At 56.3% G+C, this 26,366-nt stretch overlaps 4 protein-coding genes across 4 annotated transcripts; 2 read left to right on the top strand and 2 right to left on the bottom strand.

Moving 5' to 3' along the window:
- Nucleotides 1-105: 105 nt before the first annotated feature.
- CkaCkLH20_00297 (cytochrome b5-like Heme/Steroid binding domain-containing protein) lies at nucleotides 106-5,292 on the top strand (the record flags this gene model as incomplete). The annotated part of the gene is made up of 5 exons (XM_038883017.1): nucleotides 106-171; nucleotides 227-267; nucleotides 325-1,097; nucleotides 1,167-1,458; nucleotides 1,512-5,292. 5 exons carry the CDS (start codon nucleotides 106-108, stop codon nucleotides 5,290-5,292), a joined length of 4,953 nt encoding a protein of 1,650 aa, XP_038751722.1.
- Nucleotides 5,293-6,010: 718 nt separating this feature from the next.
- On the bottom strand, nucleotides 6,011-10,403 carry CkaCkLH20_00296 (ABC multidrug transporter mdr1; the record flags this gene model as incomplete). The annotated part of the gene is made up of 8 exons (XM_038883016.1): nucleotides 6,011-6,037; nucleotides 6,093-9,063; nucleotides 9,116-9,193; nucleotides 9,249-9,267; nucleotides 9,321-9,825; nucleotides 9,874-10,016; nucleotides 10,065-10,170; nucleotides 10,239-10,403. The coding sequence occupies 8 exons, from the start codon at nucleotides 10,401-10,403 to the stop codon at nucleotides 6,011-6,013; spliced, it is 4,014 nt and encodes a 1,337-aa protein (XP_038751721.1).
- Nucleotides 10,404-12,995: 2,592 nt separating this feature from the next.
- On the bottom strand, nucleotides 12,996-13,984 carry CkaCkLH20_00295 (uncharacterized protein; the record flags this gene model as incomplete). Its single annotated transcript, XM_038883015.1, has 4 exons — nucleotides 12,996-13,183; nucleotides 13,262-13,786; nucleotides 13,867-13,885; nucleotides 13,937-13,984. The coding sequence occupies 4 exons, from the start codon at nucleotides 13,982-13,984 to the stop codon at nucleotides 12,996-12,998; spliced, it is 780 nt and encodes a 259-aa protein (XP_038751720.1).
- Nucleotides 13,985-18,915: 4,931 nt separating this feature from the next.
- CkaCkLH20_00294 (polyketide synthase) lies at nucleotides 18,916-25,987 on the top strand (the record flags this gene model as incomplete). The annotated part of the gene is made up of 5 exons (XM_038883014.1): nucleotides 18,916-19,603; nucleotides 19,661-19,871; nucleotides 19,929-20,134; nucleotides 20,191-25,097; nucleotides 25,151-25,987. The coding sequence occupies 5 exons, from the start codon at nucleotides 18,916-18,918 to the stop codon at nucleotides 25,985-25,987; spliced, it is 6,849 nt and encodes a 2,282-aa protein (XP_038751719.1).
- Nucleotides 25,988-26,366: the final 379 nt, after the last annotated feature.

The following is a 26,366-nucleotide window of genomic DNA, read 5'->3' as shown; positions in this document are numbered from 1 at the left end:
GCTTTTTCAGAGAGATCTTGCCCGGTTTCGGGCTCTATGGGAGGCAGAGGGAGATGTCCAGCTGGTGCTGCTGCTTCGGGCAGACAAAGCAGATCCAGCAGTCGCATGGGTCCTCGGGGATGTTCATTCTCTGGCTTTTCTCAACCAGGTGACATCCATGCTGCCTTCGATGTAAGTCAAATCAGACACAAATCTTAGAGATATCCAACATACTCACAAGACGTAGATTCCCCGAGGTGTTGATGCCGAAGAGTGGCTCCGCATGAGGTCAGTCAAAGCTGCCACAGGCGGCCAACAGGATAGGAACTAACCATGATATCCCAGAGAGCGAAAGTCAATCAACCAGATCCTCTACTCCAGCTACCCTACATCACAAGAGATCGATACAGTCAAGGATCAACAACAGATGGACGCATTCAACGTCAACGAACAGGATCTTCTAGCCGTCGCCCTTGGCGCACCAGCAAGGCAGGTCATGTTGAGGGCAGAAGAGATTGGTCCCATGACAGGCTGGAAGGACGGCTACCTCAGCACAGAGCACGGCTTCTGCCCACTAGACTACGACGAGGCCGCCGGCGCTCTGGCTAGATCTCCCGGCCGTGTTTGGTCTGACCTATGCGAGAGAATGCCCGGATGCGTGTCCCGCGGCCGGGTGAGAGAATCGATCGCCGCAGCACCCGTCATCGAGGGCACCGAAGACATCATCCCTGACCAAGCTCTGTGGGCTGCCCTTGTTGCGCTGGGCATGCTCTGCTCGATTTACCGCTTCGAGCAAAAGTACGATGGCCACGACGGCGTCAACGCAACCACGAACCCGTCGAAGTTGAGGTTGAACTGCAAGATGGGCGACCACTTGGGAGAGGAGTTGGTCGGCATTCCCCTCAGCATCGCGTTGCCCTATTTCCAGGTGTCCCGCCGCATGGGACGAACACTTCCTCACCTCACCTTCGTCGACCAATCGTCATATAACTTGAAGGTCAAGGATGCGACATCAAGCTATCCTTACGTCGCCCGGTTCGACAACATTGAACTCAGATGGCCCATGTTCGGCGAGCGTGCCGAGGTGGCCTTTTTGAAGGGAGTTGCAGAGACATCCGGTAAGCTCCAACAAATTCCCTGTTTCAACAGAATAAGTCGAAGCCAGAGTTGCTAATGAGACTCAAAAGCTTCCTTCCAACATGGCCCCGACGCCATCGCTGCTTGCCAAGAGCATGTCATGAACCGCAACAACGAGGGCCTTCTCCACGAAATGATCCGACTGAAGGAGATTCTTGAGCGCATGCCCAACGCCTTCCATTCGATTTCCACGAACCCGAACGCGGGTGAGAACTACGTTCCTGTTCAGCAGTGGGTTCGTTGGGCCAAGTTCTCTGCCCCTCTTTCGAAACGCTGCCCTGCCTCTTCGGGCTTGCAGTTCCCACCTTACCTCGTGATGGATGCGTTTTTGGGAAGAAAAAAGTAAGCCGCTTCCATTGTTATACCGAGTTTAGGTTACTGACCTGACATTCCAGATACACCTCCTTCCTCGGTGCCGAGGGTGTTCACCTTCGTGCCTGGCTTCCTTCCAACTTGCGCGCCTTCATTGCAGCCATCGAATACCACTATCGAATTCCCGAGTACGTCCAGCAATCAGGCGATCCCAGATTGATGGGCGTTCTCGATGGTATCGTTGAAGCCTACACTGGCGAGCGCGGCTTTATGGGTGTCCACCGTTACAAGGTCTTCGGCATCCTTGAAGTTGCGGCCAAGACCGGTCGCACCGAGACTAACGGTGCATCTGGCGCTGCTGATGGAGAGCGCCCGTGGGAAGAAACACATCGTCAATTTTCCGAGGCCATGAAAGAGCGTCTCGAGCCATACCGGGGAGCTTTGCCAGTCGAGCCCCATCAAATGAGAGGCACGTTCGAAGAGTGCCGCTACGTCACCAGGGTGTTGGATAGGTCTTTCGTGGATTCCGATCCCACCCGCTCAATCGCGATGGTGACGCTTGATATCCGGGAGACCGGAATCACGTGGGCTCCTGGAGACCGTTTGGCGGTGATGCCTCTGAACGGCTGGGAAGAGTGCGCCAAGGTCATCGCCGCCCTTGGTCTCGACCAACATATCGATGCGCCTGTGGAAGTGTCCGGAACTTGGGCCCGGTTTGAGATGCACCTCGGCTCCGTGAGAAGGACCGCAACTCCCAAGCTGACTGTGAGCGACATCCTTCGCCGCGGACACCTTGCCCCGATCACGAAGGATATGGCCCTCAAAATCCACGGCATGCTGCATGCGTCCTCCAACACCGTCTTGCAAGTCCTCAGCACCGATGAATGGCCTGTGAGAGGTTCCTTGGGTGACTTGCTGCAGGATGCTGTCATGGACACTCCGGCCCAGATTTGGGACAGAGTCTTCAACCTCGATGACCTGTCTTGGTTGGCCGACCTCATTCCCCTAGAGGTTCCGCGCACCTACTCCATCGCCAGTTACACCGAGGAGCTCCTGCCGGAGACCGTTGACCTCGCTGTCTCCCGTTCCGAGTACAAGCTCTGCTCTACTTTCTCCAAGGGCAACGAAATCACCCGTTCTGGTGTTTCCAGTGGCTTCCTCAACCCATCCGTGGAGCTGGGCGACATCGACTCTGACGACGAGATTCTCATCGGCGTCTCACGACCGGCTGCTTTCCAGCTTCCCCTCGACCCGATGGCCCCTTGTGCTTTCTTCGCCGGTGGCAGTGGTATCGCTCCCTTCCGCAGTTTCTGGCAGGCTCGTCTCGCCCACAGCGGCTTGTCCGGCGGCAAGAACTCCTTGTACCTCGGAGTTCAGTCTCGCGAGAAGTTCTGTTTCGAAGAAGAGCTTCGACAATACGTCAACGCCGACTTCATGGAAGTCCATGTCGCGTTTTCCAGAGACTCTCGCGGCCTGGCTTACGAGGGACACGACCTCGTCGAGAAGCATATCCCCCCTCGCTACATCGACACCTTGATCGTGGAACAGGGCGCAGCCATCTGCGACCTGGTGATGTCCAAGAAGCAGGGTGGTCTCGGTGGCTACCTCTACGTCTGCGGTTCCGTCGCCGTCTTCGACTCCGTCATGCAGGGAATCCGAAAGGCGATTTACACCTACAGAACCGCCACGGAGAGCGGCGTCGATGTCATCGTCAACAAGGCGTTTGCCGAAAGACGCTTCATGCTCGACGTCTTCATGACCCCGAAGCCCCTGCCATGCACTCTGCCGACCATTCCTCTGTCGCAATTGGCCCTCCACACCGGCCACCGCCCCGGCTCTCGCATGTGGATCGGCGTTCACGGGAGCGTCTACGATGTCACCGACTTCTGTCCCATGCACCCAGGCGGAACCCTCATCATCAAGTCCAACGCCGGTGTCGACTGCACGAAGTCTTTCGACAACCTCGCCCACACAAACAACCCCGAGGTCGCTAGTCTACTGACAAAGTACTTCGTCGGCCACTTGACACCCAAGCCAGACTACGGAAGCGACGACATCTCCGCCCTCCACGACCTGTGGTCCGCCTACCTGCGCAGCACGGTCGAGACCCTGGTCGCTCACCAGTTCGAGATGTACGAGATCATGGGCGCCTCCCTCGAGACATCCTCCTCCCACGACCCCGCCGGCAGCAACAACATCTGGCTCCGCGAGTCCCTCCCCAACATCATCGCCGTCCGCACCTTCTACGGCTACCAGTCCCGTCTGCTCCAAGGCGGCTTCGCGGCCCTCTTCGGCCCGAAGCTCCAAGAACTCGTCCTCAAACTCTCCTTCGGCGTCGCCAGCGCCAACGGTCCCGCCGCGGACACCAAGCTCCCCGACGTCCTCGGCACCGTCGCCCGCGCGAAAACAAGCGGCGACGCGGCGAACTGCACAAAGGAGGTCGCCCTGGTCGGCCAGTTCGTCTGCGACGCCGACGCCTCCCTCCGCTTCCAAGAGCGCGGCGTCTTCGCCTACGCCGCCCGCAGCGTCGAGCTCGACATCGCCCTCCTCGAGGACCTCCGCCAGGAAGCCTGTACCGGCATGGACGCCTTCGACAGCATCGCCGCCTCCATCAAGGAGTCCTCCGACCCGGACGTCGAGAACACCCGCCTCACCGCCCTCTCCACCTTCCTCCTCCAAGTCCTCGAACGCATGGCCCGCCACCTCGAGGTCTTCTACGCCCAGCTGGCGCGATGCTCGGTCTACCAACCCCAGCTCGAGAAGAACCCGGCCCGCACCCGCTGGGCCCTCGTCCGCAGACGCATCCGCGACGGGAGCCTCTTCGTCCTGGCCACCAAGGCGGAGCTCTCCTCGAACCTGCTCGACCCCAACAGTCAGCAGCCTTCTTACTACATGTCCCGCGCGAACCCCAACCAAAACATCGACTTTGACCGCGTCATGGCGCAGGTTCAGGCCACGCTGCGACAGGACGCCAACACGCCTCGCATGCACAGTCAGCAGCAGCAGCAGCAGCAGCAACCCCTGACGCTAAACGCCGTGCACCAGGCCCGAGGCCGCGTCGACACCGGCGACGTCAGCGCGGTCGCGAGCCGCGAGAACGCCGACGCCCTGCGCGCCATGACCAGCTTCGTCGAGAAGAACAGCCGTGCCATCCGCCGCCTCAGCAAGATGCCCGCCGCGGCGCCCATGAGCTTTGACGACATCCAGCGCGCTGCCCTGCTCGACATGTCGCAGAACGGCGGCGGCGGCAGCGGCATGCTGTCGCCGCCCGAGATGGCAGGCGACTCGCACCACCACCACCAACAGGAACAGGCGCTCTACGTCAGGAAGAGCAGCGCCGGCAACGGAAACAACAGGATCCTCCCGACGCCCCCGTCGAGCCGCGGCTCGAGCCGCTCCCCCACGCGATTCGGTCAGCCCCTGGGCCTCGGCAAACCAACCGCCGAGATGCTCCTCTCCAAACTCAACCGCCCCCGCGGCGCATCCCTGACGCGAATGCCATCAGGATCAGTACCAAACTCGCCCGCGGCCCCGTACCCCGTCATCGGCGGCTCGCACTCCCCACCGCCGCCGGTGGTAGACGCGCAGACGGCGCTGAGCTCGATGATGAGCCGCCTCAACACGCGGCCTCGAAGCGGCTCCGCGGCCGTCATGTCCGCCAACAATAACAATCACTCCGGTGGCCTGATGCGCACGCGATCGCTCATGAGCATCGGCGGCGGCGGCGGCGGCGGCGGCGGCGGCAGCAGCGTCAGCAACGGCGGGAGGGGCCACGCCTCGCGGCCGTCGGGCGGGTCGTTGCGGGCTCTGAAGCTGCGGAGCGTGATGGAGCAGAGCGAGGAGCGGGTCGCGCCTACGTTTTGATGTTTTAGGTTTTTTTTACCGATACGATACGATACGATCGTGAAGGATGTGGCCGTCGTCGTCGTCGTCGGTGACCGACGATGGGATGAACTTCGTGTTTGAAAGGAATGGAAAAAGTCCCGAACAAACTTGGCACGGCTTGGCGTAGCGTAGCGCACTTCTTGATGGGGGATGTCCGAGTCTGTGCTCTCTCTCCCCTTGAGGATCTCCGGTTCCTCGGCTTCGTGTTTCTTTTTTTCTGGATCTATTATTGGATTTGTGTTATTTCCGGTCGCTGTCTAGTCACGCACCGGTCGGACTGAGTGAGAATCGCAGCAAAAGTACAGACTTTAGCGAAAATGTAGAGTGGAGCTGGGAGTTGTACAATATTGGTCAACATGTGATGAGTCCGTGAGTTGAGCTTAGCATGCCACGATGCAATTGGAGCGTCGGTTCATTTGACGATATCAATGAAAATGCCCATAGGGCCTAGCTGGATGATCTAAATGAGTCGAGATAACGTATGATGATAGACCATGATGATGGAAAAATGACAAGTGATGGTGAAATCCGTGGTATGTGTTGTTACAATCTTTCCAACGCCTTTGGGGTTCAGGACGACATTCGCGTCAGCGGGGAATCTCTACCACGATCAAGATTGTAGCCTTGCTTTGTCTATGCCAAAAAATGAGAAAAAAATAAACAAAACAAAACCCTGTGATGTTGTGACCCTTTCCGTTTACTTATCCAACGCCTGTGATTGACACTGTTTGATAGTTAGCTTCATGTTTCTGAAGGATAGATAATGTGGGAAAACTCACCATTTGGTAATAGACACCCCTCTCCGCAATCAATGCTGCGTGGTCACCTTTCTCAATCACCTTGCCATCCTGCATGACGAAGATGACATCGGCGTTCTGCACCGTCGCCAGACGATGTGCGACCATGATCATCGTCCTGCTTCCCTTCGTCGCGTCAAAGACGGCCTGCACAGCGCGCTCCGTCTCGCTGTCGAGCGAACTCGTCGCCTCATCGAGCAGGAGCAGCGACGGACGGCGGATGAGCGCTCTGGCGATGGAAACACGCTGCTTCTGGCCACCGGACAACGCCACGCCGGATTGACCGACGGCGGTGTTGTAGCCTTCGGGCAAGGACATGACGAACTCGTGGATTCCAGCATCCTTAGCCGCTGCGTGGAGAGCCTCGTCTGACACGGAGTCCTCGTCCTCAATGCCGAGAAGGATGTTCTCCCTAATGCTTCCGGTGAAGAGCGAGGGCTCTTGGGCGACAAGGGAGATGTTTTGACGGTACTTGGCAAGGTCGAGGGTGTTGATGTCGTGGCCGTTGTAGCTGACGACGCCCTCCCGCGTGGTGTAGAAGCGCTCCAATAGTGAAATGATGGTTGTCTTACCAGAGCCGGAAGGACCGACGATGGCAGCAAATTGGCCACGCTCAATGTGCAGATCCAGACCCTTGAGAACTGGCGTCGGGCGGGTGGGGTAGCTGAACCAGACGTCCTTGAAGTCGATCTCAACACCCTTCTCATAGTGCACCTCGTAGGGGACAACGTCGCTGATGCGTCCGGTGGGAGTGATCTCGTCCTCATCGTTCTCACGCATGGCGAGGATGCGGTCGGCGGCAGTCTTGGCCTTGGCGATGTTGGGTCCGAAAGAAAGCCACTGACCGGCGGACATACCACCCTGGACGACGGCGATGTAGACAACCATGTACTGGAAGGGAGTGTACTCATGTCCGGAGAGCAGACGACCTCCGTACCAAAGGACGAAAGCCATGCACAGAAGTGAGATACTATCGCTGAAGGCGAAGACCATGACGGAGAATCTGGACTTGCGGAAGGCGTCCTGGGTATGGTCGTTCAGAAGCTGGTTGTATCGCTCGCAGATGCCTTCCTCCATGGTCAAACTCGAGACAGTGCGGATGGCACCGATACTCTCCGAGGCGAACTTGGCACTCTCGGCAAAGACGGCGTTGTTGGCCTCCTCGAACTTGGTCTCGTGGCGGACGCGGTAGAACATGGCAGCGATGATGATGGGCATGGAAGTGCCGAGGGCGACGAGGGTCAACTTCCAGCCGAAGACAAGACCAACGACGATGCAGCCGATGACGTTGAACAGAGAGATCAGGACGAAGGCCATGTTGGTGCCGAGAAGCTGCTGCAGCATGGTGGGATCGGTAGCCAGGCGTGCGGTGAGGGATCCAGCGGAGTTTCCCTCAGCGTCAAAGAAAGCCGCAGGCTTGTGAATGATGTTGCGGAAGTACTCCTTGCGGTAGACGCGAGTGATGCCGAATCCAATAGTGGTTGTCGCATAGCCGAGGAGGAAGTGAGAGACTCCAACACCAGCGGCGAGGTAGACGAACATGAGACACCAGTGGTTGGCGATGACCCGCAAGAAGGTACCCCAGTAGGAGAAGAGGGAGACCAGAACGGCGAAAAGGTAGGCTTGGACCGGGGTACTCGCGCCAGCACCGAGAGCGGCGACGGCGATGATGATGTAGGTCTTCCATCTCTTCTGCTGCTCGCCGAGAAGTTGACCGAAGCTGCCGAAGAAGTGCCACGCTTTCCAGCGAGCGTAGAGGCTGCGAGGCGCCTTGATGACTCTTACACTTCCAGCCGCACCGAGTTCTTCGTCAGAGCCGTCGCGTTCGGTGACAGGGTTGCTATCGCCAGATGAACCCTCAATGCTGTTGCGCTTCTCAGTAAGGTCTCCCTCGCTGCTGCCAAAGGTTTTGGGAATGGAAGCGTATTCAGGCTCAGGCCGTCTCCAGCTGAGGTCGCCGAAGAGAATGTCATCGTCTTCCTCGGCACCCATGTCCAGCTTCTGCGCAGTAGCGAGGACGTGGTAAGGGCCGTCGATTTGTGCCATGAGTTCCGAGTGAGTGCCCTGCTGAACAACCTGACCCTTGCGAAGGAGGATAATGTTGTCGGCCTTCTTGATAGTTCCGAGACGGTGAGCAATAACGATGGTGGTGCGTCCGCGGCAGGCACGGTCGAGAGCGGCTTGGACGATCTGCTCGCTGCGGACGTCGATGGCGGAGGTGGCCTCATCGAGAATGAGAATCTTGGGCTGCTTGACAATGGCACGGGCGATGGCGAGACGTTGGCGTTGACCTCCACTGAGCTTGATCCCAGCGTCGCCAACTTCGGTCTGGTAACCGTCAGGGAGACGGGAGATGTACTCATCCGCGAAGGCATCCTTGCAGGCCTGTTCGATGAGCTTAGCCTTCACGGACTCGTCTTCGTTCTCCCACTCAGTGCCGATGAGACCGTACTCGACGTTCTTGTAGATGGTGGTGTTGAAGAGAGCGTTGTCTTGCTGGACGAGACCGATCTGGTTGCGCCACCAGCAGGGGTCAATCTCGCTGATCAAGCGTCCACCGCAGCTGATGATTCCGTTTCTGAGCCAGAGAACCAGTTGGTTGTTCTGGAGATCACCGTTGAACTCATACCACCGCTCCAAGATACCGACGATGGTACTCTTTCCAGATCCCGAGGGACCGACGATAGCGGTAACCTTGCCGGCAGGGAACGTCAAGTTCAGGTTGTCAAGAATCTTGACGTCCGGGCGCTTGGGGTACACAAAGTTGACGTTCTGGAAGACGATATCGCCCTCGGCGGACGCCTCAGGGCCCTTGAGCTTGCCATAGGTCGGCTTGGGAGCGTCGATGATTGTGTGGAAGACGGCATTGGCGTCAGCGGCTTGAGATGCAGCTGACAGTGGGGCCGTGAGCTGTCCAATGGAAGATGCCATCATCATGATGCAAAGAAGCACGCTGTTGTTGGGTCAGTGTTAAGGTTCATCCTTCGGATCCGGACGGAACTTACACAATCAAAGAGGCCGGGGTGGTGAGAACCATCATAGTGTACATCTTGAAGGCATACCAGAATGACAGCGCAAATGTCCTGTGAGAAAGTCAGCCGCTTGATCCGGAAGTCGTTTGGTTCCGTGAGCGCTTACGCATAAATGCCGAAGAAGACTGTCCAAAGTTAGTTCATGCATCTCTTGATGGAGTTCCGATGGAAGACTCACTCAGTCCCTGCTGGAAGGCGATCAACCACGCCATACCAGCTCCGCGCTGCCTAGACTCATCCGCCAGGAAGCCGTACTTCGCCATCATCTTGAACTCAGCACCGCATGCAGCCAGCATCCTGTTGGCACTGAAAGCCTCGGTCGCAACAGACGCAGCAGCGATGTCCATGTTCTGGACGTCGTTCAGGCGCTTGATGATGGGCGGTGTCGTGAACATGTAGACGAAGAGGATGAAGACAAGACCCGAGGCCGTTGTAAGCGTCAGCAGCCAGTTGTAGGCGAAAGCGATGGTGAAGCCCGCAATGACAGTCGACAAACTAGAGAAGAAGATTCCGATCTTCTCTGAGATACCGAGTTGCAAGATGCTGGCGGTGATGGTGATGATGGCAGCTGTTGAACCCGGCGCCAACATATCCAGCATCGAAATCGGGAGACTGAAGAGCGAGCGGAGGTAGGCCAGACGGATGGCTGCGGAGATGCGGATACTAGTCATGCGGAAACCAAGCTGGAGGAATTAGCAATGCCACAAAAAAGGTGCAATGAGAACGCTCACATTGGACAGGTAAGTCAAGATCAACCTGGCGATGAAGAGGTACACAATGTATAATACGCCTTGGTTGACGGTGCGTGTGAACTCCTCTTGTGTCTCTTGCGTGCCCTGCTTGAAGAAGCCGGTGAAGGTGCCGACAAGTTGTCCTAGATCTTGTTAGACGACGCAAGGTTGTCGCGACATGTGGCACTCACCGAAGACAATGTTCATCACCGGCATGGTGAGACCAGCACCGATGGCACCTAATACCGACATCAAGATGATTAGTTTGTCATACCATTTTCCGTATGATATGATCCTCTGCGATGCATGTTAGTCTTCGTGCTGGTGCAGACATGGGTCGACAACCACTGCGCGATTGAACATACAATGAAATTGCGAAGCGTCGCGACGTTCTTGCTGCTGAGCTTCCACCATGACCTCTTGGGTTCAGGTGCTGGTGCATTGGGATCGACGGGTACCGCTCCACCAGCGGCCGGGCCCGGGCCCGGAGCTGCCGCCGCATCGGCGGTGCCGCCGGCCGGTGTGGCCATGTGGATAGTTCGGGGGGTGGTGAAGTGGGTCTGGCGACCGGGGAATGTCTTCCGATCGGAGTTGTGATCCGGGGTGTTGCAAGCTAGGTGGAGGTCCGGGCCATGTGTGGGTGGAGAAAGTATGGCCTGGGATCGACGGGCGACAAGGGCAAAAAGAAGAGATTAAAGTGTGCGAATCGAAGCTAGGTCGGTTTTCAAAGAGAAGCTTAGTCTTATGCGAACAACTCGCGTGTCAGGATATTTGTCAAGTATCCGTTTCTTCGAAGAGGGTTGTATCGACTTGTCGTCCCGCGGCAGCTGAAAGAAGAGAGCTCCCAGGGAACCAGGGGAGAGAGAGAAAGAGAGAGAGGGATGTGTGTGTGAAGGAGGGAAAAAGATGAGTTGACCAGCGACACACACAACGATGTAACACTAGGAAACACCGCACCTCGAGTAACCAGACGAGAGAATGGCAAAGGGGAACTGGGGGGAAGGGGGGAAGGAAGGAGAACAGGGCAAGGGTTTGGAAAGGACAAGCAGAATTGGGGGATGGGGAAGGGGGGATGGTTGTGGAAATGGGAAGACCGGCAGAAGTACACTGCAAGTCCGGGGCGGAATGTCAACGGGCCACTTCTGAGGCCTTGCAGAAGCGGCTGTGTTGATGCTGATGCTGCTTCTGCTGCTGCATCGCCTGTTGCGAAACGAAGCGCAAGAGAAAGTGGGAAGCAGAGGAGTGGTGCCAGAACGAAAAAAAAAAGACCTAGCGCCGAGAGAGTTGGGTTTGGGAATTTGTGAGATTTTGGGGTGCGGTGGTTGGGCGAGATGGGACGAAGAGATCTTGGGCAGTGGAGAACGATTTGGTTACGAGAGGAGCATGCAACCCGTATCTTGGCCCTCATGTACCTAGCTTCTCTTCTCAACTCATTATGGGTGGGAGGTATGTGTGTGAGTGTATGCGCGGTGTGTGTGTAAGTCCAAGTGATCAGCCCAAGCCCTGTGTGAGAGAAACTGTCACCCTTTCCTCCTCCGCGGATGGACTGGGTTTGGCGGACATGAGAAAAGGATTGGGGACGGAGACAAGACCACATCGACATCGACACAGAGAGAGAGAGGCTGAGTGTGTGTGTGTGTGCTTGCTTGCTTGCTTGGTACCTAGGTTCCGCTTCCCATCGCTCGGATCGGCCTTGGGTAAGTGGAAACGAGTAAGGAACGGACGTCGTTTCTTCTTTTTCTTTTAACCGTGTGATGTAAAGATGAAACGGGGAAACCGTGGATTGAGAAGGTAGTGGCATGTGTTCGCGCATGTCGCAGTCTTAGGACTTGACTAACTACTCATTGCTTCTCTCTCTAACCCGTTTTGCCCCATTACTCGGTACTGTTCTGTTACCTCCTCCCCACGCACTCGCGGAATGTCTTACACTTCTTCCATGTTCGTTTTCCCGCCCCCCCTCCTCCGTCTCAAAGCGCGCGACCCCAACGTGCAGGAGGGTTTCCTTATTACCGGATACAGTGTCATTGCTATTATTTGTCTTACCCACACAATATGTATATGCAAGTCGGCGGGTTATCTGGGATCGCCCGTGCGGGAGGAATGGGCCACATCCATTCCACGCTTCGGACCTGGGGGCGGGCTCCCTGGGTGCCAAGTCTCACGCAATGTGGTCTGGGGCAAAGCCAGGACACGCATGTTTTGCGAATCAAGACGGCAAAAATCGCATCCCAAGCATCCCCTTTCCACGGCTCTCCTGGGCCTCGTTCCGCCACCCTTCCCCGTTTCCCTGGCCTCAGTGGCACCCTTCCCTGTCACCTCTTGCTACCCGCTCGTCTCTGGCCCGTTTCTGATGATCCATGCCTAAAGAGGCAATTGAGTGAAAGATTTTCATCTTGTGTTTGAAATAGTCATGATAGAACAACTCGTTGGACCGGTTCGCGGATGGCCCGTAGGGATTGGCCAGAAAAGAGGCGAACAGGGCGGTCCCGAGGAACATGTGAAGGGAGCGGGAACATTGTTCGCCTTCTCTTGCCCCATGAGCGTCCAAGGAAGGGCATGTGTTCATTTGGCACGGCCTTACTTCAAGATTTGACATCTTGTTGAAGCCATAATCCCGCTGGTGATTGACATTTGACATAGGGCGCTGGTCGGCCACTTAACTCCACGGAGGACGTTTCCACCGGGTCATGCATTAATGCGCAACCCCCTTCAAACCAATTGGGGATTTGATATCTTTGACGGCTGGGCAGCTGGAACTCCTGTCAAATATTTCAAAAATGCCATCTAGATTTTTTTTCCTGTCTAGTTCTGGATTTTGCTTGTCGCATCCTAAACGACAAAATGCCGCCATTGAAGATGGTTGGCGGCGACCCATGATTTGCAAAAAGCGAAAAAAAAGAACATAAAACCATGCAAAACCCAAATCGTCATCATCATCATGACCCGACGCCAGCAGGCTCCCCAGGATATGCAACCTCTATCTAATGCTACACGGGTGGTAGGAAACCAGCCCCTTGCCTTACCCCAAAATAAGGATAAGCTATCCACAACAACGCTGCGATGCTAATTAACCGGACATGTTCCTATGCCGGGATGACCCTCCTCCCGAGTGATGTCACATCTTATTGCAACAAACCCTCCTCGAGCATGTCAGCCTTGGTCTCGCGGACGATGTCGCCGAGTTCCTTGATCGTGTCCTTGTCACGGGGAAGAGTGTGGCCCTTGGCGTGATCGAAAAGATAGGCGGTGTCAGGGTCGCACATGTTGTAGAGAGCCATAGAACCGTCCACATAAGGGTCCAGGGATCCGACTAAGATGAATCGTCAGCAAATCCGCTCCTGCGACGAACCTTGACAATCCGATTTCATCAAGGGCTATGTCGACTTACTGATGTGAAGAGTGCGGGCGTCGATTCTCTCGTCAGACTCGTCAGACAACACGAGGGCGTGAGACTTGGGGTCAACCGGGGGCCAGCCGGCGAAGAAGATGCCGTACTTGAACGCCGGCTTGTGTCCGGAGCGCTTCTGCTTACGCTGCTCGTAGAGCATGAAAGTCGAGGCCACGGTGGCACCTTCGGAGTACCCGATGATGCCGTCGAAGGGGCCCTGCTTCTGGACGATGTCGGCGATGTACTTGATGGCCCGATCAGTGCTCTTGTGCGTCGTCGCGATACCCTCTCTCATGAGTTCCCTCATGGTGTCTTCGGGACTCTCAGTCTGGGGGAAGTCACGGATACGGGCGAGAACATCGTCGCTGTGAGTCTTCTCAACGTCCTTGTCGGGCTCGATGAAGCGGTAGTAAGGCGGGGCGCCGAAGTAGTCCTCAAAGCCCGGGGGCGGGACGGCCTTGCAAGGGCCATGGATGAAGTGGAACTGTGCCGTGCCGTCTTCGCTGAGCTCCTTGAGGATGGGGGCTGAAGAGTGTTAGTCCTTAGGCTCTGTCAAAATGAAGCCACCCGCGATGGTCCCGAATGGCTTGCAGTGACAAACTCACCAAGTTGTACTTGGAATTTCTAGGGCGAGTTAGTGAGATGACTGTCAATTGAGAGCATCCGAGTACTTACGTCCGAGCTGCCGTAGGCACCAGGGAGACAGAGGAAACGCATCGTCATGGTGAGTGGTGGTATTGCTTAGCGTGAATTGCTGAAGGCTGAGCCGAGCGGAAAAAGGCGTCCAATGACAGGTGAACCAAGGCCGTGGTAGAAGTGATATATCAAACGTCTCGTCGTTAAAAGGTTGGGATTCGACTCTTGGATGATAGAAGTGATGATGATGAATCAGCGTGATGCGAAGATGGGATTACTGATGGCAATGATCCGGCCGAACGGTAGCGTTTTAATCAATTTGAAGATATCTAAGCAATGTCCGCAGGATGATGAACGGGCGGACAATGAACGGGCAATCGGCTCATGAGGCAATCATCAGCTCAGACAGGGAATGAGACGGGCGTCGTGCAGCTGTCGACGCGGACGCGGGACGATGACAGGACAGGAGGAGGCTGAGCTCATCCGTCTACTCCCAAGCTGGAACGTAATCAACTCAAATCGACCGAAACCCGAGAGCGAATGAAGAAAGAATGTGAAACTCTGCATCTCATTCTGATTGCCGCAGGGGACGTGGAGTCGGTACCTTGCCGCCGGAAGGATGGGACCAGCATACACAGGCACAGGAAACGGGACGAGTTGGACTGCGGTGGATGTGGACCTGGAGAGAACTCCTGAGTGTCCGCTGGCTGGCATGCTGCAGCAGTATCGCCGCTGCAGCTGCTGGACAGCGAATGAGAGGGTCAGGACGGACAGCGAGTGGATGAGTTGGGGTGAGGTTTGAGACCGGGCCTGTGGGCGTCGGTCCATGAGACGGGCTTGGCTGGGTGGTCCGGTCCACGGGTGGAAGAAACTGGACGGGGATGTGTGGGCAGCAAGTCGGACTGGGGGGCGAAACAAGCGCCGGGAGACGCCAGGCCACATGGAAGGAATCGAGGAAGGTCTGTCGAAGGGCTTCTCTGCAGAGAGGCGAGACACTTGGCAGCCCATCTGGCAGGCCATCAGAAAGACTGACTGGCAGGCAAGGCAGTTTGGCCTGGACACCCCGAGATCCGAACCTGCGGTCGGTCGATAACTGGCTAGTGATGCACTGGTGCAACTGCCACCAGCGACATGCTGATAGCTATGATTGGGCTTTGGACTTGACATCGGTCCGGTGTCCTGTCACCTTGTAAGCTTGAAACGGGATAAGGGAGTGCCCGCGCGAGGGCGCAGCAAGTGTGTGTGGCGGCTGCTCTATCTGACTGGAAGGGCGAACCAGCTGCATGCTGAGATGGGTGGGCAGATGTGAGATGGTCGACAAGATGATGGTGGTGTGCGTGAAGACATGCGTGTTTGGACGTGGCTACATGACGGAGGTTGAGCGTAGATGAATTTTGGCGAGGGAGATTGGGCGGTTGGATAGCTGGGGCGAGCAAGCGTAGGCGCGTGTGTTTGCAGAGAAGAAACATTGTTTTGCAAAGATGCGTTTCTTCGGAACGGCCGTTCGCTGACTTGCAGAAAGACAGATGGGATACCGTGTCTTAGCGTGATATGGTGGAGGTGGCCGATGTGATGCTGGGCAGTACGCAGATCCGTACTTGAGGCCAGGAACTCGATTTGGTGGTTTCCGGGATATCCCTTCATGCAGATAATCTGCAAGCAAATCAGCAGTGAGCTCAGCGCAAGGTAAGGCAAGGCAAGGCAGGTCGAGGCAAGTCACGGCAAGTTGTTCAGTGGTGTCGGTGCAGGGACAAGGTGTCGACTGTGGCTGGCGCGTGTCAAATGAAAGCTTTGATGGTGCAACGGCACAAGAAGCGGTGCGACGGGCGCGCTTGTGATTTGGAAGCTGCCAAAGGTTTCTGACAGAATCAGTTTTAGAAACACCCTCAATGCCTTGGGGTCCTGGAGCTTCCTCCAATTTGGATTGTGAAGTGCCAGGATAGGGAGATGTCGAGTTGGATGCGAATTGAATGCGAAACCGATGGCTTGACTCGGTGGAGTTTGTAATTGTAGTCTGTCTTATGGGTTGGGTTTTGGGGGCGAAGAGTCGATGGCGATCGATTGACGTTGGGATGTGAAGTGGAAGGAAGAGTGGTCGCTGGTGACGAGATATGCATCTTTGCGTGGGAATGTCTCAAACGGTGCAGTAGTCTGATAAGAGAAGTGGATATCGGGGGTCAGGACCCACACGAGATACGGATAAGCATCCAGCAATCAGTGTTCAAGACAACACGTGAGCGGTGTGCAAGGTACAGTGGAAGGTCACACCGAGAGTGGAGATGCTCACCTCGTCTGACCAACAAAACGTCCTCGGTGAGGCCAAGGTGACCTAATCGGGCATCTGATGCGACCATTCCTTTTTCGGGCGGTTGCACGGTTGCACAACATGTGCATATTTGGGACATTGGGGAAGTTGCCAATCGGCAATTTCTTTTGGTACAAGGTAACGGTTGACCAGCCGGACCTGCAGCAGCTCGTACGTTGGCTTGCCTGATGGGTTATGGGGCATCCAATTGATTGACCTTTACATTTTCATTTACAGATACTGGGCTGCGTCTTACACTTGCATTTCAGTTCCTGCAGCTTGCAGCTCTTCTTCACGCACCCCTGTTCTTGTTCTCCCATGCCTGCCTCCGCACCCCTTGTCCAACTTCCCCCACTCTATCCCGATCGTCTCTGCTACCGCCGTCATTCTGCGGTAGGCCTGAAGATATGTAAGATGGTGATGCGATAGGTGGCCTTGACTCGGCGGCAAGCAGAATAGGTAAGAACAGACGCGACGCTCGACTCCTTCCGCCGCCGCTATTGCGAATGTCGGTGCTTTTGACACAAGACACACTCTTTTCCAAACAGAACAACAAACGAGCGCCGATGTCCAGACCAAAACATGGAGAGCGGACGAAGAGACAAGCACCGCCTCCTTGGTTGGACCTGCATTTCCGCCTTCTGCATGCTGGGAAAATCATCGAGTCGAGCAGAGTTCCAGCGACTGCTGCACGAGGACCAGACGATGGCAGCCTGGAGGGCATATTTTTTTCCTTCAATCCAGTCCAATTCAGCTTGAACCCAAAGAACGGAGGCCAAGATGCAGCGAAGGGGACTCCGCCCCATCATCTCGTCTACGGGCAGCATTGATTGAGGCAGGATTCCTTCCATCCTTCCCTTTGGGACTGCTTTATTGGCTCGCCACTACGGCGGAAATCTCCAGATCTCCCAACATCGGGCCTGAAATTCCATTCCCGCAAATAGCTCACGCTCACCCGGTGTCGGCTCAAGTCTTGCCAGTGTCCCAAGTGCCAAAGTGTCGAGGTGCAGGTTTTCTTTAGGTATGGGTTATCTTACATAATCATGCTTCCAGATATGGCCAAGCCAATAAACCAACACCAACACCAACACCAGACCAAGAGACCAAGAAAGAGGACAACAGGGGTTGCCGTTGCTACCTCAGGTGCTTTGGGTATTGTCACCCGTGGACTACCGTCGCCGTTGCCTTTCCGGCCCGCAAAACCGAGCCGCTCGCAGATAGCGCTCACCTAATGATGCGCTTCCTCCCCCAAGGACATAACGCTTGCTCTGTTGCAACATCAGGTCGTCCAGTTGCTGCACGTACTCGTGCTGTTGCCGCTATTGCGTTGCTGCCGTTACGGCTGCTCCACCTCCGGACTTGGGGACCTGAGTGAGCCCCACATGCCCTGACCCGACTCCACTACTTCAATTCTTAGCACCAAGACCAAGACTAACACCAACAAAAGCACCAGCACCCGGGCATCGTATCCAGCCTTGCTCACCTTTCCACCACCTCAACTCCGAACCGCGCCACCGGGCCCCCGTCCGGGAGGTTCGAGGGTTCATTGCGCTCCTTTTTCCTGGTCCGAGTCAAACGTCCGTCTTCTGCAGCATGCATGGAAACTGCACAGCAGCCTGGGCAGTGATGCTCAACTGCAAACAAACTAGACGTACTCTTGCTAGTCGCTCCATCAAAGACAAACAAACCGGTCTTGCAACCCATTTCGCCTCGTACCCCGAATCCACGACACCGATTGGACCTGCAGATAGGCCTGGGTCTGCCTGTCTCTCCTGGGATTTCTGTTCCTGTACCTGACTACACTCTCGCCTGGTGACCTTCCGGTACAAACCCTCCCGGAGAAAGGCGCCTCGGTGAGCTGATGGACCACACCAACCCAGGACCTGGCCATCCGTCAATTTGCATAATCAGTTCATCGAACTTGCTTTTGACCGAAATAACTATAGACCCCGTAAGACGAGAGGGCATGGGACCAGCTTCTCACTCTCCGGCGCCACGACCACCTCCCTGCTCCTAGAGGATGGGGAGGGGAGGCGACGTCGTGGCGAGCAAGGTCTGCCGCTGCTCCGCTGCTCCGGACCAACATGGACTGCCCGGCATCGGATGTGCCCTGGCACCTCTCCGTGATGGCCCAGTTCACACCAGACGCTCCATGCAGCAGTACCTTACTACGCCGTACTGTGTATGCGCCCATATGCACGTTCGGGATCTTCCTATGATCTACCTAACCGTCAAGCAAATCTAAATCACACAGGCTAGTCTGTGCGAAGAACTCCGGCCGACTTGGCGATCTGATCACCAACCAGTCCCTTCCATGTCAACTCACCCGCGACGGAGCGAGCACCATCATGTTTCCCATGCCGTTGATCAGCTAAAAAGCCTACAAAGTATCCCAACCGGCGCCTCCAACAGAAGATTCGTCACACTCACTCATCCCATCGAGGAGGCTTGGTACGTACTCAATATCAACTCGGTCTGCCCACTCTCGAGCTCTAAAGATATACACATCTGAGAGCCCTCGCAGCAGTCCGCCTTTCGTTTCCTCCTCCTCCCAATTTCACTTCAACTTTCTCCCTTTTTTTTCATTTCACACGGAACGCCTAGAGCGCCAAACTTTCGCTGCAACATCTCTCGTTGATTCGACGAATGCCTGCTGTATAGAGAACCACCACAAAAAGCGGCTTCCGCGATCCTCCTCCTCCCGTCATCCATCATGGCGCCCGGCGTACTGTCCTATTCCTCTTCCGGGACATCGCCTTCCGCAAGTCCTGTCATGATGACCCCGATCGACCACTCCGATACCACTTCCGATGGCTTCACGAGCCTTTCTGTCGGTCCTCTAGACGGCGTTGGTCTCGGTGTCAACGGCCAACCGACAAATGGCCATGGCAATGGATCCAACGGCCACGCCAACGGCGCATCGTACACCAACCCGGTCGGCGGTAGCGACGCCGGCTTGAAGCAGATGCCCATCGCCATTGTTGGTATGGCATGCCGCATGCCCGGTAGCGTCTCGAGCCCTGCCGAATTCTGGGAGCTGTGCTCCCGCGCCAGAACCGGCTTCACTCCAGTTCCCAAGAAGCGCTTCAACCACGAGGCTTTCTACCACCCCAACCCGGGAAAGACTGGAGCTTACCATGCTGAGGGTGGTAACTTCTTGGACGTCGACCTGGAGTCCTTCGATGCTCCTTTCTTCGGCCTGACAGAGAAGGAGGCCATCTCCATGGACCCCCAGCAGCGTTTGCTGCTTGAGTGCACTTTCGAGGCGCTCGAGAACGCCGGTATTCCCAAGCACACGATTGTGGGAAAGGACGTTGGTGTTTTCGTCGGTGGTAGTTTCGCAGAGTATGAGAGCCACCTGTTCCGGGATAGCGACACGATACCCATGCACCAGGCCACAGGTATGAGGATCACCCCTGTATCCCCAGACGTTATTTCCCGCTAATATGCCCTGTCAGGATGTGCCCATGCGATGCAGTCCAACAGGCTTTCACATTTCTTCGATCTCAGGGGACCGAGTTTCACAGCAGACACTGCTTGCTCGGCCAGTTTGGTCTCCCTTCACTTGGCGTGCCAGAGTCTGCGCGCCGGCGAGTCCACATCGGCCATCGTTGGTGGCTGCCATCTGAACATGTTGCCTGAGTTTTGGATTTCCTTCTCTTCTTGCAGGTGAGTCGATCCAGAACCGGCTGAAAGAGTGCTTTTGTGCTGATACGTGTGGCGCAGATTGCTTGCCGACTCTGGTCGTTCAATTGCCTTCGACCAGCGTGGTACCGGTTTCGGTCGTGGTGAGGGTTGTGGTATTGTCATCTTGAAGCCCCTTGACCAGGCAATCAGGGACAACGACTCCATCCGTGCCGTTATTCGCGGCACTGGTATCAACCAGGATGGCAAGACACCAGGCATTACTATGCCCAGTGGCGCAGCTCAGGGTATGCAGCAGACCCGTATCCAGGGCCTTGAAACAGAACGCTGACAAGAACCGCAGAGAAACTCATGAAGCAAATTTACAGAAACGCCGGTCTTGATCCTCATGACACCGGTTACGTTGAGGCTCACGGTACGGGCACCAAGGTTGGCGACCCGATTGAGGCAACCGCCCTGCACAATGTCTTTGGACACAACAGGTCGGCCAAGGACCCTCTCTTCATTGGCTCCGTCAAGTCCAACATCGGTCACTTGGAGGCTGCTTCCGGTATTGCTGGTGTCATCAAGGCCGCCATGATGCTGGAAAGAGGTTTCCTTCTGCCCAACCACGACTTCAAGAAGCCCAACGAGAAGATCCCTTGGAAGGAGTGGAACATGAAGGTTCCCGCCACCCAGAGGCCGTGGCCCAAGAATAAGAAGTACATCTCCGTCAACAACTTCGGTTTCGGCGGTACCAACGCGCACGTTGTTCTTGAGAAGGCGCCGTACGTCGCCCCCAAGAAGGACAAGAACCTCCCTCCTGTCGAGGCCAAGAAGACCAAGGGCAGGAAGAAGCTTTACATCCTGTCTGCCAACGACAAGAACTCCGTGCAGGCCGTCATGAAGAATCTCGTTGTCTACCTCGAACAAAGACCTGAGATTTTCCAGAACGACTTGATGGACAACATGGCGTACACTCTTGGATCTCGCCGCTCTTTGCTTCCCTGGAGGGTTGCCATCCCCGCCGACGACTCCTTCGAGCTCATCGAGACCCTCAACAGTGGCAAGGTCATTCCTGGCAAGGAAAGCGAGCCCTTGAGAATCGGCTTCGTCTTCACCGGACAGGGTGCGCAGTGGTGGGGCATGGGTCGTGAGCTGTACGGCCAGTACCCCGTCTACACTGCGGCCATCGACAGAGCCGATGAGTGCCTCAGGAAACTTGGCGCCGACTGGTCGCTGAAGACCGAGCTGAGCAAGGACGCCGAGACTTCCAAGGTGTCTGATGCCCACATCAGTCAGCCGGCGTGCAGCGCCGTTCAGCTTGCGCTGACGGACCTGCTTCGCACCTGGGGCATCCGCCCTGTCGCCGTCGCTGGTCACTCCAGTGGTGAAATTGGTGCTGCCTATGCCGCTGGCATCATTGGCTTCGATGCCGCCATGGCCATCGCCTACCACCGTGGCAGGCTCATTCCTATTCTCAAGAAGAGACACCCTGAACTCAAGGGTGCCATGATGGCCGTTGGCGGCACCAAGGAGGAGGTCCAGCCCATGATCGATGCCCTGAAGGAGCAGCAGGTCAGAATTGCTTGCTACAACAGTCCCTCGAGTTTGACCATCTCCGGTGACGTCAACGCCCTCTCCGAGCTCGAGAAGAACTTGGAAGACAAGCAGATGTTCAACAGACGCCTTCAGGTTGAGACTGCCTACCACTCACACCACATGAACCTGGTCGCCAAGGAGTACAGAGAGTCTATCTCTGAGCTTCCTCACCCTCGCACCACTGACGTCCGCTTCCACTCCTCCCTGTACGGTCACCAGATCGACGGCTTTGAGTGCCAGGCCCACTACTGGGTCAACAACTTGACCTGCGCTGTCCGCTTCTCGGAAGCTCTCGAGACCATGCTTGAGCCCGTTGGTGAGCACAAGCACGGTGTCAACATGATCATTGAGTTGGGTCCCCACTCTGCTCTTCAGGGTCCTATCAAGCAGATCCTCAAGCACGTCGGCGATAGCGCCATGAAGATTCCTTACGCCGCCCCTCTTATCCGCAAGAAGGATGCCGTTGAATCTGCGATGGACCTGGCCGCCAATGTCATCACCAAGGGTGCCATCCTCAACATGGACGCCATCAACTTCGCCCACACCACGAAGAAGCCTGCTCTGTTGACCGATCTGCCTCGCTACGCGTGGAACTACCAGAACAAGTACTGGCAGGAGTCCCGTATGACCCAGATGCACAAGTACCGCAAGTCGCCCCGTAACGACTTGATCGGTCTTGAGGCTATCTACTCCAGTGACATCGAGCCCACGTGGAGAAACATTGTCCACCTTGACGATCTCCCATGGCTGCGACACCACCAGATCCAGGGCTTGACGGTCTTCCCCATGGCTGGTTTCATCGGCATGGCCCTCGAGGCTTCTGCTCAATGGGCCCAGAGGAAGGAGCGTTCCTTTGAGAAGTTCGAGCTCAGAGACGTCTCCGTCATCAAGCCTCTGGCTCTCAACGACACTGATGTCGAGATGACCATCAACCTCCGCCCTCACCAGGAGACCAACCTGACCGCTTCTGAGACCTGGAAGGAGTTCAGAATCTGCTCTTGGACGCACGGCAGCGGCTGGACAGAGCACTGCGTCGGTCTCATCGCCCTGCACGGCCTCGAGACTAACGAGGTTGATGGTGAGGAGCAGAAGCTTGCCGCCCGCCGGGGAGCCGAGGCTACCATCAAGGCCAGCGAGAGCCCTGACTCCGTCAACGTCAACGAGACTGAGATGTACGAGCGCCTCACTGAGCTCGGTGTTGGCTACGGTCCTTCCTTCCAGGGCATCAAGGACTGCAAGGCTTCCAACAAGTACTCCGTGGGCAGCATCTCATCCGCGGACATCGCTGCGGATATGCCCAACCACTACATGACGAGCACTGTCCTTCACCCTACCTTCTTGGAGTCTTTGATTGAGATGTACTGGCCCATTCTTGGCGCCGGCCGCACTGACATTAACACTGTCTACCTCCCGTCCTCGATTGCTAGAATGTGCATCTCTCGCGACGTCACTTCTCTCACCAAGGCAGCTGGCAGCTCCCTGAAGGCCTACGCCAAGGCTGACTTCTCCGCCAGTGAGGCCCGTCCCACCAAGGTCTCTATTTTCGCTACCAACGAGGCCAAGGACCTGGTCATTGAGATTGACGAGCTCACCGTCTCTCCCATCATTGACGGTGAGACTGATCTCGGCAACAAGCCTGCACGCGAGCTTTGCTACAAGCTCGAGTGGGAGGGTTGCGGTGACCTGAAGTCTATCTCTGGCAAGAGCAAGAAGAACGCCTCCAACGGCGTCAAGGTCGATGCTCCTCTTCCCGATGTTGACGTTGCCATCATCCACGGAGAATCCAACTCCCAGCAGATGTTGGCCAACGGTCTGGCTATTGCTTTGGCCAGTTCTACGTCTAGACTCCCGGAGATGGGTGCTCTGCACGAGGTCAACACCGAGGGCAAGCTTTGCGTCGTCCTCACTGAGATCGAGCAGCCCTTCCTCGCCAACCCCACCAAGGAGCAGTTTGCTGATATCCGCAACATGATTGCCGGTGTCCAGGGCTGCCTTTGGGTTGTCCGCGGTGCTTACGACAAGGCTACTTCGCCCGAAGCCAACATGATTGTCGGTCTCAGCAGAACCGTTCGCTCGGAGTCTGTTCTGCCTTTCGCTACGCTCGACTTGGATGACACCAACCAGTTGGATGAGGACGATGCCTCTGCCGTCATCTACGAGATCTTCAAGATGGCATTCAACACCAATGCCTCCTCTACCAGCGAGCTTGAGTTCATGGAGCGTTCCGGCAAGTTCTTCACTCCCCGTATCGTCCACGACGAGGACATGAACGAGTTCGTCCACCGGGAGACCAACCCCAGCATTGTTGAGATGCAACCCTTTGGCAAGGACGACCGTTCCCTGAGAATGGAGTTCTCCACACCTGGCGCGATTGAGACTGTTCATTTCGTTGACGACGCTCTCGCCACTCAACCTCTCGGTGACGACGAGGTCGAGTTCGAGGTCAAGGCTGTTGGCATGAACGTTCGCGATGTCATGCTCGCCAAGGGCCAGATCCCGAACGCTGACAAGCACGCTTTGGGTGTTGAGGCTGCTGGTATCATCACCAGGGTCGGCTCTGCCGTTAAGTCTCACAAGGCCGGCGACCGCATCGCTGCTCTCACCATCACCCACGGCGCCTATGCCACTCGCACTCGCACCACCACTGCCAGCATCATGCCCATCCCCCCCAAGATGTCGTTTGTGGACGCTGCGACTCTCCCCCTGGCTTACTGCACTGCCTACTACAGCTTGGTTGAGCAGGCTCGTCTCCGCGAGGGCCAGCGTGTGCTTGTTCACTCCGCTGGTGGTGGTATTGGCCAGGCTTCGGTCTGCCTCGCTAAGATGATCGGTGCCGAGATCTTCGTCACTGTCAGCTCCGCAGCGAAGAAGAAGCTCCTCATGCAACACTACAATGTTCCTGAGGACCACATCTTCTACAGCCGCAACACCACCTGGAGAGCGGCCGTCAGACGCGCCACCAACGATGAGGGTGTTGACGTCGTTCTCAACACTCTTCCTGGAGCCGATGCCCTCAGGGAAAGTTGGGCCTGTCTCGGCCGCTTCGGCTGCCTCGTCGATGTCAGGAGGAAGGATGGCTCCCGCGCCACCCGCCTGGACATGGGCCAGACTGACAGCAACGCCTCTTTCCTGAGCGTCGACATCTTTGGTCTTGCCGCCGAGAGGCCCAAGATCATGGAGAGACTCGTCAAGGATGTCGCCAAGCTTCTGGCTGATGACGAACTCCGCCCCATTGACCCTGCCACTGTCTTCCCTGTCTCTACCATGGAGACTGCTTTCAAGACACTCCAAAGCACTCAGGGTCCTGGCAAGCTGGTGGTTGTTCCCAGCGCATCTGATGTGGTCATGGCCTCGCCCTCCAAGGCGATGAAGGCTCTGCTCAAGGCTGATGCTACCTACCTCCTCATCGGTGGAACTGGTGGTCTTGGTCGCAGCATGGCCAAGTGGATGGTTGCTCACGGTGCCAGGAACTTGGTTCTCTTGTCTCGTAGCGGTTCTGCTACCGGCAAGGTCAAGGAACTCATCGACGAGGCTGCTGCTGAGGGTGCTCACATCACTGTTCGCTCCTGCAACGTAGCTGACAAGTCCAGCGTTGAGCAGCTGTTCAACACTGGTCTCAAGGGTCTTCCTCCCGTCCGTGGTGTTATCCACGGTTCCATGGTCCTCCGCGTAAGTTCAAAATTATTTCGCTATTCTTCTCAACATCGACTAACCGATTCTAGGATGTTCTTTTCGAGAAGATGACTTACTCCGACTACACTGCCGTCACTGAGTCCAAGGTGCAAGGTGCATGGAACTTCCACCACGCTCTGCAAGATCGCAATGTCCCCTTGGACTTCTTTGTCGCCATTTCCTCCGCTGCCGGAGCCGTCGGTAACCGTGGCCAGGCCGCCTACGCCGCCGCCAACTGTTTCCTCAACGCTTTCGTTCAGCACCGTCTTGCCCAGGGTCTTCCCGCCGTTTCTCTCGACCTTACCGCCGTCTCCGACGCCGGCTACGTCGCCGACGGTGACGCCGAGCGTGCGGCCGAGATTATGAAGAACTTGGGCTCGGACACCATCTGCGAAGCTGAGGTTCTCGCCCTCATCGGCGCTTCCATCTCCGGCAAGACGTCCGTCGCCAACCACCACGTCATCACCGGTATGCGCATCACCCCTGCTGTGCAACCCTTCTGGACACCGGACGCCAAGTTCAAGGCCATGCGCCTTGCCGCTGAGGAGCTTGCCGCTGCTGAGGCTGGCTCAGGCGCCATCTCCCTGAACGCCGCCCTCAAGGCTTCCCGCAGCGAGGCCGAGGCTATGGAGGTTGTCTGCCGCGGTCTCGTCGAGAAGATCGCCGCCGTCCTGATGATGGAGACCGAGGATCTCGACGTCACCCGCAGCTTGTCACACTACCCGCTCGACTCCCTCGTCGCCATCGAGATCCGTAACTTCATCACGCGTGAGTTCGAGGCCAACATGCAGGTTCTCGAGCTGCTCTCTTCCGGCAGCATCCAGACCCTCACCAAGGCCGTCTGCAAGAAGAGCAAGCTTTGCGTCGGATTCGACTGGAGCAGTTAGACGAAGAAAAAGACGCAATGAGATTTGCAGCCGCATTGTTCATTTACATCAACTACCACAAACCGTATTATGCATGAAGAGATGATAGATTGTCATTTGGGTTCGGATTAGTGCGAAAGGGATCATAATTATCAAAGGTGGTGGAAAGGGGCGCATTTGGATTGGCAAGATATGAAAGGGTCACACGGGACAACAAGGGCGACCAGACCACAATGCTGGATCTCCTTTTCTTATTTTTTCTATATTGTTATGAATATGTATGTGTCAAACAGTGTTCTTATCTTATGTGTATGTCTTTTCTCTCTGTTTCATATGGAAGACCGCCTGGCAATCGCGGTATGATGGGAAAGAAGTGGGAGGAGATGGAGATTGGATTCAT

This window comes from Colletotrichum karsti, assembly GCF_011947395.1.
Source record: "Colletotrichum karsti strain CkLH20 chromosome Unknown Scaffold1, whole genome shotgun sequence".
Taxonomy (NCBI): domain Eukaryota; kingdom Fungi; phylum Ascomycota; class Sordariomycetes; order Glomerellales; family Glomerellaceae; genus Colletotrichum; species Colletotrichum karsti.
The sequence above is the reverse complement of the archived record's forward strand: the minus strand, read 5'-3'. Positions and strand labels throughout refer to the sequence as shown.